General features: G+C 42.9%; 1 protein-coding gene across 1 annotated transcript in view; it reads left to right on the top strand.

The window, feature by feature from the left end:
* PDGFC (platelet derived growth factor C) overlaps positions 1-16029 on the top strand; it is an 874104-nt gene that overhangs the window by 357620 nt on the left and 500455 nt on the right. The window contains exon 2 of the mRNA XM_078676981.1: positions 8576-8771. Coding sequence (XP_078533107.1) covers positions 8576-8771 — 196 coding nt within the window. The remainder of the gene's footprint in view (positions 1-8575; positions 8772-16029) is intronic.

Genomic DNA, 16029 nt, shown 5'->3' with positions numbered 1-16029 from the left:
CTGAAATGGATTAACATTAATTTGCTTCTCTAGAACTGTAGGGCCTAAAGTGCATTATGGCTCATTGAAGACTCATGCAAGGGACCCATGGGGACCTGCCTCTTAGAGACTGATCTTTTTCTGAGTGTCATGAGGAATGTGGCCGCGGACGTTTAGACATCAGAATTATTGCCTAACCCACCGATCAAGATGAAACCGACTCACATGTGTATTCAGTAATTACTTATCTATTCACTTTCAAGTAACCTTTCTATCCTGATAGCATCAACACCTCCCCCTCTAAAAATATTTACAGCCATTTTCAGAGATCTCATTTTCCACAGCCTTATTTAATAAATCCATGGGTGACTGGAGCTACATTTTTCACGCCCATAAAACATTTCTGTTTTTCTTAGACTTTACTAAAGCGTAATCTTTATTTCAATTTATTCTCCTCTTTTTTTAATACAAAATGCAATTGTTGCTAAATCATTTGATCAATATCCAAGCAGATGCTCCGAGTGTTCGGAACAAGTCGTCACGTAACTGTAACGGCAACATTGTAAATGTGCTCGTCTACGTGTACTAAACGTATACAGATTTAATTCTAAGAAAATAAAATAAGAGTTACTTTCAAATGAAAAATCTCTTATGAGTCTTTTAGGTGACGGAACTCTTTCTTTCAATGCCTTCCACACAGTGAAAGTCTCGAACTACCAATGTTTCGGCTGGGGGTATTATACTACATATTTCAGGGCAATTTCAAAGAAACAATCTTAATAAATGATGTAATACTCGAGCTTTTTCTCATCCAGCTTTGTTGGCAATTGGAAAATGACTCTCTGGTAGATTTCCATGAATTTAATAAAGATACTTTATTGCATGACTTCAGTTATAAAAACATGTTCATAGTGATGTTATCCCATAAAGATTTCAAGTCGATTTTTACACTGCTATGGCTAGGGGATCTTAATTTGGAAAGATGTTTTATCTGTTGCACATATGTGAAAGAGCACATATGTGCATGGCGAGATGGAAGAACACTGCTTCTTTTGCAGCTGAATTGTGCAAGTGATGTATAGCATGCTTTAAATTGTTATTGTGCATAAGCCAAGGGAGGACCACAAAGTCCCCTTTAGGCCGCCTTTTATTCTATACCCATGATCACAACTTGGAATACAGGACATGTGTAAGGTTTTTTTCAATTCACATAAGTATATCATCATTTGCTATATAAGATATGCTTTTTGTCTCATGTACTGCAATTTTACCAGGATAGAACGGTACAACTGTGTTTATTGAATATATTTTATGTAACATTTCTTCCTTCTATTATTTCTGGAAATGGGTTTTTCAGTAAAATGCTTCTTTAAATTGGAAAGGAAAACATCGACATACTTGAAATGCTAGCATGATGGCTCTTGTCAGCTTTGACTTCAGATCCTCCAACCCACTGGAAAAGCTGCCTTTCATCTATTCTCCCTAGGAAACCCAAGAGTTCAGTACCAGCCAGATGTCTATGTTTCATGCCAAAACAGGAACTGGATGATTTGAAAATGAAATTGACCTTGGGAATAAATGATTGCTAGAAAAATATTTTAACACTGAGTTCTCGTAGAGATTACAGAGACTTGCTACAGATGAAAAAACTCACTGCTACCGGTCTAATATTTGTGGTACATTTAAGGATGATTATTCAATAAGAAAAAGTAGCTAAGACCTTGAACGTTTTCCCTAATATATTGCATCAAACGTATGTTTCTGAAACTGTGAAGAATGAAAGAAAAGCATTGTTTTTGGATAATGCCTTAAATTATGTTCGATAAAAACTTTCCTTGTTACACATTTAATAGATGTCCGCTTAATGACATGAATTAAAAGCAACATTTTAGATAATCTACTACAATAAAATAGGCCACGGTAATAAAAGTAGGCGTTCTCGAACATCTAGGCATACACAGCAGTGAAAAACGAGCTTCTATGACTCTCTCCAATCTACTGCGCATGCTCTATTATTTAGATCAGAAGTATTTAACTGTGATTGACAAACACAATAAAATATACAAATCAGCATCACCCCAACCAATTTACTCCTTTAGCAAGCATTACGCCCATTTATTATTCTAATCTTATACCTTTACTCCTGTACCCAAACTCTGAGCATATTTGTAATCTAACCCTCCTAATGTACAGAGGATTAATCCTGTCTTTTGCTGCTTCTCAGTCATCGAATAATCATTGTGTCTTTCTACTGTGGGGAGCCATTTGTTGGATTTGCCTTCTGAATTTGCTAACATCCTCTAATTTGATTTTGAATTTTCGTTCAAATAGTAGTTTAATTATGTTTTTAGCTAGTCTCATTCCCGAGATACAGTATTAGGATTTTAATCTGTATTCTGGTTTTGTGCATTGGGAAACTCGACCTGCTGCAGTGAAAACACCTTTTGAGTGCTAGTAAGGACATGGTAACATTGAATCTCTACTTGTCCTACTTTTAAATACCACACACCATGCCTTGTGGACTACAAAGCCTACACAGGGGTCAGTTATTAATATTTAAATATGCAGTTTTGACCTGCCAAATGACTTGAGATTAGGGTTTTGCATTGCTACAGTCAGGCTATACAGGGTCAGCTTATTACACTGCCACCCACAGTGGCACAATAGTTGCTGCAGTCCACTAGTGACACTTAACTTACAGGCCTGATTACATTGTGTACCATAAACTAGGGTCATATATGTAGGTAAAATATATGAAATAGCATATATGCCAATTCAACAATGCTTAACGAGGAAGCACATGCCCTTTACCACTGGTTAGCAGGGTTAAAGTGCACAGAGGTCTAACATCATCACAAATTTAGAGCCCAGCAAAAGGCAAAAACTTTGGGGTTACCAATCAGAACTGTGGATTTCCTACAAGCACCAGGTGGCTACATGTGGAGGTTTAAGATGACATGGGACATTATGGAAAACTGGGGCACTCCTTAGGTGATATGGATCTTTTTGGGACCTGGAGGTATCCATGTGAACAAACTAGTGTCCTTCGGAAAAATAGGAGAACCAGTAAAGGACACTTAAAGTCAAACGGATTTAAGACGCCAGGGTGTGTATGAGGGTGTGATGGTCAACTGTGTTGAAAGAACCTGAGAGGAACGACAATAACAGGAGGCAGAGGCCATTGTTTGTGGTCAGGAAAACATTGTCTATGAAGTGTAAGGTAGCAGCCTCCTTGCTGCAGCATAATCTGATACCCGACTTTAGTTGTACAGGAAACGGCTAACATTAATGTGATCTAGGAGTTGAGCATAGACTGCTTTTTCAATGATCTTGCAAGTGAACTAATGGTAAGTGATGGGCCTGAAGTTGGTGAGGTCATCAGGGTCTTTTATGTTTAGGAGTGGGAGGATTTAGCCTGTCTTAGAAGCTTCTGAGAAGATTCTATGAGTAAGGGAAGTTTGAGAATGATGAGAAGGGGTGAGAGATTGTTCAACTGGGGAGAGCACTGAAGAAAAACTAGGGATATATATAATATTCCTGAGGTTTTGAGGGAATTGGGTAAGTCAGTGAGATCTGCTAGAGATATAGCTTTGAAGGATTGCCATTGTGGGATTTGTCTGGAAGGGGTTGGCCTAATAGATTAAACAGGCTTGGTGTTGTAGATGTGCCATTGACTCTTCTGTATTTATTAATTGAAGTTGAGGTTGATGGAATTGTACTTTTCCATTGAGTAGGGAATAGGTGTGATGGACCTAGCCCATTTTGCAGGATCACACCCAGATATTTTTGCCTTCCATTGCTGAACCCATGCTTGCTGGCATTAGGGCGCTGTGTAATTTTGCCATGCTAAACAGTGGTATAGTGCTTGTGTTCTCTCCTTAAAACATGGTACAATTGGCACATACCAAATTAGTACATTTAACTTACTTGTGTGTCCCTAGTGAATGGGACTAAATGTACCCAATTTCTGTAAATTGAATGCTACTAGTCCACAGCACTCATTGTGACACCCAGTAAAGTAGCCTTTTTAAACATTTCTTAGGCCTGCTTCTACTGCCTTTGTGTGCCGTTTTAAACTGCTATTTAGATCTGGCAAAATGAAAAATTTGCCAGGCCTAAACCTTCCTTTTTAAAACTTATAAGTCACTCCTTAGGTAGACCGCAAATGCCCCCAGGGCAGGGTGAATGACATTTAAAAAGTAGGACATATCAATCAATCAATCAATCAGGGGCTTATAAAGCGTGCTACTAACCCGCGAGGGTCCCAAGGCGCGGGGGGGGGGGTGAGGGTGCAGCTCTGGTTCAGTTAAAGAGCAGGTCATGAGGCTCTCCCTGAAGGTGTGCAGGTTCGGAAAGCGTCTGATGTTTGCTGGAAGCCTGTTCCAGGTCTTGGCTGCGATGTAGGAGAAGGCTCGTCCACTTACTCTGTTTCTGCGGATGCGGGCGGGTCTCTGCCAGGGTGAGACTGGTGGAGTGGAGGTTCCTTTTGGGTACGTAGAATGAGACTTTCTCATTGAGGTATTTGGGTCCGATGTTGTGGCGGAATTTGTTGGCATGGGTGAGAAGTTTGAAGGTCACTCTCTTCTCGATGGGGAGCCAGTGGAGGTCTCATAGGTGTTGGGTCATGTGTTGGTGTAGTGGTGTAGTGGTGTCCCTAGGACGAGCCTTGCTGCGGCGTTCTGGATGGCTTGGAGCTTGTGTAGCAGAGCAGTGTATAGAGGGTGTTGTCGTAGTCCAGTCTGCTGGTTATGAGTGCATGGGTGATGGTCTTTCTGTATTGGGGTGTATCCATTTGAAGGTCTTTTGGAGGATGCGAAGGCGGTTGAAGCTGGTTGAGGCAATGGAGTTTGTCCGGTGGGTCATGGTGATGGAGGAGTCCAGGATGATTCTGAGGTTCCTTGCGTGGTCTGTAGGGGTCGGTGAACTCCAGAGGGCAGAGGGACATCAGGTGTTGTCCCAGGCCGAGTTGGAGGGTCCTAGGATGAGGACTTTGGTCTTCACTGAGTTGAGCTTCAGGCAGCTGGATGAGCTGAATGTCGTAAGTGTATGAGACTATGCTTAACTCATGCTGTCTGACGATGTTAGCGAGGGGGGCCATGTAGATGTTGAAGACCATGGGGCTGAGCGACGATCCTTGGGGTACTCCGCAGTTGATCTCTGTTGGTTCTGAGAGGAAGGAAGGGAGTCTGATCCTCTGGGTTCTGCCAGAGAAAAAGGATCGGATCCAGTTTAGGGCAGTTCCTTGTATCCCCGCATCATGAACTCTGGCTGCAAGAGTGCGGTGTGAGACAATGCTGAAGGCTGCGGAGAGGTCTAGTAGGATGAGGGCCGCGGTGTGTCCCTGGTCCAGTAGCATGCGGATGTCATCAATTGCGGCGAGGAGGGCGGTCTCAGTGCTGTGGTTACTGTGGAATCTGGAGTGGGAGGAGTCTATGATGGAGTTCTCTTTGAAGAAGGTGGTCAGCTGAGAGTTTACGAGTCTCTCTGTTACTTTGGCAGCGAAGGGGAACAGGGAAATGGGCCAGTAGTTTTTCAGGTCCGTCGGGTCAGCAGTGGGCTTCTTGAGGAGGGGCTTGACTTCAACCTACTTCCAGTCATCTGGGAAGATGCCAGTCTTGAAAGAGGCGTTGATGGTCAGACCTAGTTCGGGTGCGATGGAGGCGGCGTCCCTGTGGTAGATGTGTGGAGGCCAGGGGTCCGTGCGGGCTCCAGAGTGGGTGTTGTTCATGGTCGCGGTGACGTGTTACACTGTGCTGGGATTCCAGGTAGTGACGGTCGGCTGGTTGTCAGTGGTGGGGAGGGGGGTAGTGTCTGGTGTCACTGAAGTTGTTGTAGAGGGCCTTGATTTTCAGATGGAAGTAGAAGCTGAGCTTTTTGCAGAGTTCCTGGATGGTGTGATGTCCATGGCTTCGCTGTGGGGTTTGGTGAATTGCTGTATGACATTGAAAAGTTCTTTGGTGTTGGTTGAGTTGGTGTGGATCTTGTACTTCATGTAGGTCCGCTTGGTGTCCCTTATTTGCCGGTGGTATGCCTTATGGGCGTTCTTGTGGTTGTTCAGGTCTTCCGTGGTTTTACGGTTCCGCCAGGTTTTCTCATACATATTTAATGTTTTACAAGCTCTAACACTGAAAAAACAACATAGTCATTTTTCATTGTAGCAAGGCTGGTTCTCCCCTAGCAACACACTAAGTTACACTATGGCAAATTATAGTGCTTAATTTCAGATTGGGTATATAGGAAATGGATTGAATTAATCTCAGCAACTAATAATACTCGGGCCACATCCCAGTCCATTGTGTTTTTACTCATTATGTCACCTCAGTTTGGACCCAGCCATACGGAAATCAGTTTTGGCCCTGTTCCAATGGTAACAGTCCAGCGTAAGGCCAGGTCCTCTCCAAACAAGAACGCAAGCAACCCAGGACCTGCTTAGTTGGAGCTCATCATCTAGGTATAGCTTGGGTCCAGTGACCAAGTGTGCAGAGAACACACGTCTGGGCACACCCTTCAATGACACTTTTATAAAGTTTAAATTTCAGAACCTTAGCTAAAAGGGACATTTCTGCCAGTGTCACCTGACTGCTGATGGCTCCCCTGCGGGGACATGCTCTCAGGCAGAGGAAAAATTGCTTGAATGTGAGGTGTCATTTTCTCCCTTGAACAAGAGGGCTGCGCCCAGCTCCTTCCTGAGCTTCAGAGGATGCTTACCCTGTCATTGGCAGAGGTAGCTCACACCTAGGCCTGCCTCACCTGTGTTTTGCTATTCAGCTTGCTTCTAAACTCAGTGGGGGCTGCCCCAGAAGTGGTTAGGAGTAATCACAAGAAAGGGTTTTCCCATTGTCATAGTCACACCTCTGAGTGAGCACTGGGAGAGCTGGCCAGAGGAAGAAAAGGTCTGCCATGTTAGGGCAATAAAACTCACATGACGTGCTGTAAAAGTGGGTAGGGTAACCCCAGGGAACTTTTACCCCATGGGCTAGGGAGTTACCAGATGTTTCTCCTACCCACACGCTAGAAAAGAGCATAAATGTGGCACCTGCAGCACCATCCTTGGAACAGTGTTGAACCTGTAAAGACCAGAAGAAAAACTGCCCTGCTGTCTTGGAACTGAAGAATTACTAGATCTGCCTGCATTGAACCCAGGATGACAGAAGTGACTCAGAGGATCTTTTGACTGACCTCTTGTTTGAGCAACAGTGACACAACTAGCTTTCTTAGGCCTTTCACTGCAGCTACCCAGCTGTCCAGTGCCAACTTGATCTGCCCTGGAGCCTCTTCCTGTCCCCAAACTGCAAGATTTGGGACATGGAAACTTTATGTCTGGAGAATCACAGGAGACTAGGAACAGTGTCAAAGCTGCAGTTGTTGATGTTGTATCGCGAGTCGGCATCAGCATGCTGGTTTGCTCGGCTAAAGGAGATCTGAATTCCAGAAACATTGCCTTATTTGAATGATGATGGCTGCATCGGGACTGACACCAAGTAGGAAACGAATGCCGTTGAGGCCTTCCTGGGCACGGACTTCAGACTTTGCCTGCTCTGAGCTTTCCCACCTTCATCGATGATTGCACTGGACCCTGTTGTTCAGCAACCCGCCATTGCCATGCATCACTTCAGATCCAATTTGAAGCTTGGCCCACCAACGAATCATTGCAACCACTTTGTCTTCATAAAAGTTTCAAATTCAGACATAAAACTTTCAACTGGGATAACCTTGTCACTGTAACTCATACGCGTTCCATCGCGATCACCCTTAACCTTTGACCTGGTTTAGCACTACCAAATAACCACTTTTGTCAAGTTTTTGCTTTTTGACACTATTTTTCATTCAAACTTTCACATTTATATATCTGGTACTACTTATTAGATTTTTGTCCTTTAGTGTCATTTTATTTATTAAAACTTTTCTAAATTGGTTTATGATTTTTCTTGTTTTGTGTTTTCACTTTATTACTGTTTGTGTGCTTTATAAAAATGTCATGCATTGTCTTTAAGTTAAGCTGATTTCTTTGGGGGAACATCCTTTACCACGCGGATTTTACTCTGCAGTACCCTTTCAACGCGTCTTTTACAACGCAAGTCGTAACCACGTCTTGCACTGGAGGGCGCTACAGGACAAGGAATAATTTAATTTACTATCCAAAACCTTCCCTACTGTACGTAGGCTGGTGTTGGAATAGTAAATTAAAAAATTCCTAAGTCCGCACCCCTCCAACGCAAGTCGCGGTAAAGACTTGCGTTGTAAAAAACGCGTTGGAACGGTACGCGTGGTAAAACCATGCGTCGTACCGTCGTACATCCATTTCTTTGTGACAAGCTACCAAGGGTATTGCTCAGGTTTATTTCGCAACTTTAGTCTTTCACCAAGACAAAAACTATTGTTTATTAGTGGGTTCCCACCCCATCAAATAATACTCCCAAATCTTACAATCTGATCATGTTGTCTCAGACATTGCTTAAAGTTCTAAATGTATAGTATTGTTTTAGTGTAGGGGTTATGTAGTTTATGAATTTGCACTCTTTTACCTGATTTATAATTAGAACAGAACTCCTCATAGAATAGTAATCACGTTTATGCATTTATGTGCATGTTACAGGAGTGCACGATCCACAGCACGAGAGGATTGTTGCCGTTCATGGAAATGGAAGCATCCATAGTCCCAGATTTCCAGACACCTATCCACGCAGCACAGTTCTGGTGTGGAGGCTGGTGGCCGTAGAGGAAAATGTACGGATACAACTTACCTTTGATGAAAGGTTTGGGCTCGAAGATCCTGAAGATGACATTTGCAAGTAAGATATTTACATATTTACTCCTGTGAGATGAAAAAGCACAGTAACTGCTATGGTAGCACATATCTGCTTGTGTTGCTTTAAAAAGTAATCTAGTATTTGACATGTAATAGCCCATGTAGCTTGGTGGTTTGCTTCAAATTCCGATGTAATGGCTCTGACACCTCTCATAAATATCTAGATTTGGTTTTTAGTGCTGGCATGGCAGAGAAATCATGAAGATGTTGACTAGAATGCATTTAATCTGTCTAGGCCAGAGATTATTAACCTGTGGGCCGTGGATCCCCAGGGCTCCGTAACATATTTTCAGGGGGCTCCTTGGACTAGACTCTAGTCACTAGAGTTTCCTAGTTCTATCCCAAGCTGTCTGGGAAAACTAGGGCCAAACGGTCAGCTGCAATATTTCATCAAAATTAGGTAATCCATGTCAGTGAGAAAGCTCATGATTACATTTCTTTAATTCTTTAATTTGCTTCTCTACGAATATTTCATTTTCCCATTGCGTTGTTTTCCTGCAATGTTTTTTGATAATGTATATTAATCTTGCACTGTGCGTGCTGCGTCCTGGATCACTCATAAGTATCTCTGTGAGTTCAGATTGCGGGTCTGTGTTTCTAGTGGGACATAATTGAGAGGTTTGGAGTTGAAGCAGAAGGCAGTGTGAGTTTCTCACAGTGCACAACAGTAGGTCATTAAGGTGTTCAGACTACTAGAAAATCCAATTCTTGAACTAGCGGAGTGTCACAAAGCCACAAACTGGAGTCCCAGCTGGCTAAGCCTCTACCTTCTCTAGGTTCCATGTCCAGGGCCCCAAGAGAATCCAAAGAAGCCAGGATATCATCAAAGTCACCCCCCACCCAAAATTAACCCAACAGCTGGGAGAGAGAGCACTAAGTCTGTGAGTGACCACAGTGTAGAGGTGGCAAGCTGCAGGGGAATGTATATGCCCAGGAAAGTATGCAGAGAACCCACTAATGAACCCTCCACTGGCATGAATCTCCCCACAGGTTCACAGTGTCACAGTTATGTGGGCACCACCATCGAGATAGAGTTGTGGAGAAGAATCACAACTTCCCTGGATCTGCGGCCAAACCCCTGATGGCAAACTCTAGAGTATCCATTCTCTGGCTTGGGGGGAGAAGTTAGTTGCCATGAGGTGTGTTTCTTGTAGCTTTACTTCCTGGGGGCCGTTTCTAAAGAGGAACTGCTAGACCACGCCCTCAATACGATCTAACAGGCAGTTCACGTTCCCTGTCATGGCCATAAAAGCAATCATGGTGGTCGTATGGGATCTCGGGGTGGGATGGCGGGGAGTGAAGTTCTGTGAAAGTGTCCTGGGGCTCGATAATCTCTTAATGAGCAGTGACTTGTGGACTACAATGGGTCTGCAGGATGACTACAGTAAACCAAACACTATTAATAAGACAACCAAAACCCCATCCCCCTTTACTACCCCCTCCTTATATTTCACCGAATAGAAGCATATGTCTTCAAAAAACTGTCCCCATTGTGATCTGAACAGCAGAGAAAGCCAATACATATTTTCCATTCTGAAGCTGCCGGCCTTTATGGCTATACTGATAAGGTGGTTCCGGACGTGCATTAGTCCTGGAGAACAGGTAAGGACCCAATAGTTGCCCTTGAAATTGGGCCAGGTGTGGCTTTCTGGAAACTGCGTTAACAATGTGGTCAAAACCACACGTACTGTTACAACACAAGTGTTACCCTACTTGCCTTTGCCACACATATGCCTTTACTATGCATCCCTTTACAATGATTTGCATTGTGAAGGCAGTAAAGGCATATGCATGGTAAAGGTAGTCAGTCCAGAGGAGAATGGAAGGAATGGGAAGGATCAGTAAGCTGCTTTGTGAGTAGTTTTCTTTTTTAGTGCTAGGGTCAGGGTACTTATCAGGGCTGGGGTATGGGTTTTACGGCTCAGGGTGGGGGGATGGGGTTTTTAAGGGCTGGGAGCTGGGTTTTAGGGCTTAGGGTATGTGTTGGGTAGTTTTTAGGACTGGAGGTCGGTTTTAAGGCTCAGGGTGGGGGCTGGGGTGTTTTTAGGGCTGGGATCAGGGTAATTATTAGGGTTTAGGGAATGGTTCAGGGCAGGGGGCTGGGGTGTTTTAGGGCTGGGGTCGAGTAGATTTCAGGGCAAGGGGCTGGATTCTAAGGCTCAGGGTGGGGGGCTGGGGTGTAACCTTTACCACGTGCATGCCTTTACCAATTATGCCATTACAATGAATTCTGTTGTAAAGGCATGCATAGTAAGACATGCGTGGTAAAGACGCGGTCGTGGTAAAGGCTGCGTTGTTAAGGCATTCAATGCAATTGCATGCGTGGTTCCATCATACAAATGTGGCATTCAACATCTTGGGACAAGGGTTTCGTAGCAGCGCCACTCCCTATTTCAGGTGGGCTCCCTTTGACTTCTTTGTCAAAGTCCGCTGCCCCAGGTAGCTTTCCCAGGACAACGCGATTTGCCTGGGTCCTCCTGGGTCAGGAGGCTTCCTCGGTGGTCCTGGCTGGCCAAAGTAACTGTCAGCACCGCCATTAGCAATTGCAGGCCAGGAGCCGAGTGGGAGCTAAAGAATGAGTGACGGCAATGTCAGTCATCCCGGGTCCACCCATTAAATAACTTTTAAATGATGCAAAAGGTAGTAAATATTCAATCCAAACAACTGTTATTCACATAGTAATCAATCAAATTAGAACAACTGGAAGATGTCTCTTCTGGACCAGTAAACATAATTGGCAGGGAAACAAACGAGCTTTGTGTTAAGAAGACTCTGATGTTATGAAATCTGGATCACAGTTTCGAATTTCAAAACATCCAACTCAGCCGTAGGTCATTCTGAGATTCATACAGTAAGTACAACTGAATTGGGCAGTATGTACACGTATTTTACTTAAAAATAATGTAATTATTTTCAATGTAGAACTTTAAACAGAAGCTCCAGATGTACAGAAAAAAAGGATTGATCAATCAATGCATAAAATAAGTTGGTTATAAATAATAATGTAGATTTAAATTGACAAGTACGCATATACATACTTACACCTGTTATTTTCAGTGCTTCCGTACAATAAATTTGTGGTATTGTGATGCGAAAATTATTTATGATATTTTTAAAGAAGGTGAGTTCCTTTGAGTCTTTTAAACATGATAATTAGGAGTGGGTTTAGCTAGCGTAATTCAGTGTAGTGTAATCATGTGGAATTACCTAGAAATGTTGCAAGATTGCTGATAATTATGTGAGAAGAGTAATTCTGCAGTTAGAGCTATTTCTTAAAGCAAAAAAGTACCCATCACCTCCAAAATGGGTGTGAGAATGCATTTATGCTAAGAAATAGTGTTGAATGCAACAGAACACAAATAAGAAGTGCAAGCAGCCATTCAGGCTTACTAAATATGCTCTTGGGGTAGGATTTCCCTCCAACTTACTCCTGGCATTTAGTGCTATTTTCTTAACGCAAAATGCCCCACATGCATCCAAAATGGACACAAGAATGCCTTTTGAGCTAAGAAATAATGCTAAATGTGCTTTTGGGGAGGATTTCCCCCTAACTGAGTCCTGGCATTTAGCTCTATTTCTTAATGCAAATTGCACCCGTGCATTCAAAATAGACACAAGGATGCATTTCACGCAAAGAAATAGCACAAATTACACTAAAACATGAATAGCAAGTGAGAGCGTCCGCTCGCAGTTGCTAACTGTACTCTTGTGGTAGGATTGTTTCCCCCCAAATTATTCTTATTTATATGAGCAGAGGTTCTCCCATTACTATGAGGAATTCTGCGTCAAAGAGTAATACTGAATTACCAACACTGCTCCAAATTACTCCAGTGTAACTAAAATTATGCCCTGGCCTAATGATAATTCACTTCTTTTTATTTTTTAATCCTCATATGACCTCCGTAGATGAAACAACCTCTCGATCTGTGCCACCCCTGTTGCTCTTATCTAAGGGGTCCAGACTCAGCTGATGGTATTTATGCGAAGCCCAGCCACACCACACATCGTGACCTGACCAAAAGGTTCAATCATTGGATAGTACAAAATAATTTAAACAGCAACTGTATAGTCTAACAGATTCCAAAACAACCTCAAATCTGACCTATCTCTATTCAGATTAACCTTTTGGTCCAAATCTCTAAAATATCGTATCGCATTCCACCAGGCTCTACAGGTTGGGGTCAGAGCTTGGCGACATAACTTACAAATCTCCCTTCTTGCCAAAAGAACTAAGTAAAATACCAACTTAATTTGTAGCCCCGGGAGCCCCAGCAACCCTTTGGGCTTCAGCATAATACCAAAAAGGATAAGAGAAGGGCTTACCTCAACCTCCATGTTCAGAACATTGGACAAGGTCTCACCCACACTTCCCCAAAGTTCTTGAATCATGGGACAAGCCACAAAAATGTGACTGTCATCCACTTTCGGGACTCCGCATCTCGGACACTTAGCTTCTCCATTATTTTGGCGAGCTTCATAGGAGACCAGTATATCCTGTGGAGTGTGAAAAAGTGATTCTTCCTGAGTGCAGCAGATTTAATCAATGGGTTTGAAACATCTAAGGATACTTGCCATACATTTTTCAGATCTTCACTCGTCAAGCACCTCTCCCAGACCAGGTATGGATGTTCTATTTTTCTATCCGCTGCTGCAAGAAGATAATGGTATCACCGTCCTACTTCCTTTTTTCTTAACAGTTGGGTCTTGCAACTTATCTTCCATGTGGTATCCTCAGGGATTGACCAACATTGGCTCTTACGCCATGAAGAGATTTGATAGAATTTAAATCTGGAGAGAGCTCCGCTAGTGAGGTTCCTCCAGACTTCCCAGGGGTAACAGTTGTTGCCATCCACTATGTCCTTCCAATGTGAGACTCCAGCCTCCTTTAATGGCTGAGCTAGAGCATCTAAGAGGCATTCTGGTGTTCTTGGAAGTCCCACACTGGAGCCCATTCACTGTAACAGGACTGTCCCAGACATACCCGGCACTCTGACCATAGCTTAGCCGCCATAGAAAAAGTCTTCAGCCTAACCTTTTTAAAATATTTAGGGGCACCAAATTTGTACATAAAGCCTACCTCATCTAGATCTAAAAGAATAGCTTTGAACATACTGCCAATCAGGGAGCTGTGTGGTTTTAAAAGTAACATCCTGCAGTTTTTTAATTGATATGCCCAGCAGTACAACTGAAGGTGCGGCAGACCCAAACCTCCCTGTAACAATTTCCGCCTTAGTTTCTTACAGAAAAGCCTGATCACTTTAGCTGCCTAGATAAATGAGAATATCTTACCCTGCATTTTAGGAAGACCAGTTTTATCAAATTCCAAGGGAATATTATTAAAAAGGTAGGCATACTTTGGGAGGACACACATTTTAATCAGATTGACTTGCTCATAATGGGATAACGGCATGCTCTGCCATCTCTTCAATAAAATCTCCACCTCCCTAGAAACGTGCTCTAGGTTTATTTTAGGGATCTTTCCAATGTCCTGGGTTATTATTACTCCCAGGTATCTTAGCTCTTTAGCAAGCCTCACCCCCTGAGCTAGAGTATTCTAAGCCATATACTCGGTCTTATCACTATTGACTTGATATTCTGACATTTTACCAAAAACCTGTACCTCAATCAGTAACTCAGATATTAGAGGATAATAAGATGAGGTCGTCCACATACAATGCTACCTTCCTAGTAAACCCATTAACTTTAAAAGGGGAAATGTTATCATTCTGCCTTAAACTTTGGGCCAATGGCTCGATGTACAGATCGAAAAGAATGGAGGATAATGGACACCCTTTCCTCGTGCCTCGCTGTATTGTTACGGCCGCAGTGAGATTTCCATTAACCAAGTTCTGGGCCCGGGGGAATTATATATCTTTTTAACGACTTCCCTAAAAATAGCTCCAAAACCAAAAGCCTTCAAGGTGTTATTTAAGTAGTGCCAATTAACTTGGTCGAAGGCTTTTGCAGAATCAACAGTAATGATGGAGAGAGGAACCCCTTGAGTTGTTTCCAGATCGACCGAGCCTATTAAGGAGTATACCAAGTCCAGAATTTGCCTGTCCGGGAGAAAACCCTTTTGATCTTGATGAATTATATATCCCACTATCTTATTAAGCCGAGCATTTAATATACCTGCAAAGATCTTATAATCGCAGTTAAGTTGTGATATGGGGCGATAGGATTGACACTGAGTTGGGTCCTTCCCGGGCCTCCAAATAAGGGTGATAACAGCCTCACTCCATGAATCCGGCAGAGATAAACTTCCTCTAAGGATTTCATTAAACAATCTCAGCCAGATAGGGATGATTTCATCAGATATTAACGTATAGACCTCTGTAGGAATTGCATTGGGTCCTGCTGCTTTCGCTTTCTTGGCTTTATTTAAAATTGCAAGTACTTTACTCTCATCTATATCTTGGGTGAGTATTATTTGGCTATCCAAATTCAATTTTGGAAATTGTTTCTTAGATAGCCACTGATCTATAACCTCATCCTCGACCGTTAACTCCTCGCTGTACAAGCCTTGAAAGAATTCCTCAAAAGCTTTTTCAATATCCCTCTTTTCCTCTACCATTTTGCAACCCGCCATAATCTTGCTGATATAATTACAGGATCTATCAACTCTGCTTTTCATGGTGAGTAGTTTACCACAATTCTTATCCTGGTCAAAATCACTCATGTTACTTGCCTCCCACTTTTGGAGCATAATTGCTTCAGTTTTTAGCCTAAACTTCATCTGTAAATCCTACAACCTAGCTAATAGAGCGTCTTTCTCCTCATCAGCCACCTGCCTTTTTAAGGCTGTCTTTGCAAGTGCAAGTTGTTTCTCTAAATCTACGATCTCTTTTTTCTGATCTGGCCCAACCTGCAACCGCACCCTTTAACGTCCCCCTGAGCCAGGCCTTAAAGGCATCCCACACTGTCTGCAAAGGGGCCAAATCTAGGTTATAGTGAAAAAGATAGCTGTTTCTCTCTTTAGCAAATCAGGGGTCGAAGGTTGCAAAATAAACCTCCTACTTGCCACCTAGAATCAGGGAGACAAAATCTGCCAAGGCTAAACATAGATTATTCAGAGGGTCGATATCATCCTCATTAGGACTATAATAATTAGCTGAAGTATAGTTGATATCTTGGCACCTCACCTCAGCTAATACCCACCGTCCTCTGTCATCTATCTGTGACTTAATAAGCTCCACTCCTACAGTTGTTTTAACGATTATAACCACTGCCCTTTAAACAAC

Source organism: Lissotriton helveticus, chromosome 2_1, assembly GCF_964261635.1.
Source record: "Lissotriton helveticus chromosome 2_1, aLisHel1.1, whole genome shotgun sequence".
In the NCBI taxonomy this organism is placed as follows: domain Eukaryota; kingdom Metazoa; phylum Chordata; class Amphibia; order Caudata; family Salamandridae; genus Lissotriton; species Lissotriton helveticus.
The sequence above is the reverse complement of the archived record's forward strand: the minus strand, read 5'-3'. Positions and strand labels throughout refer to the sequence as shown.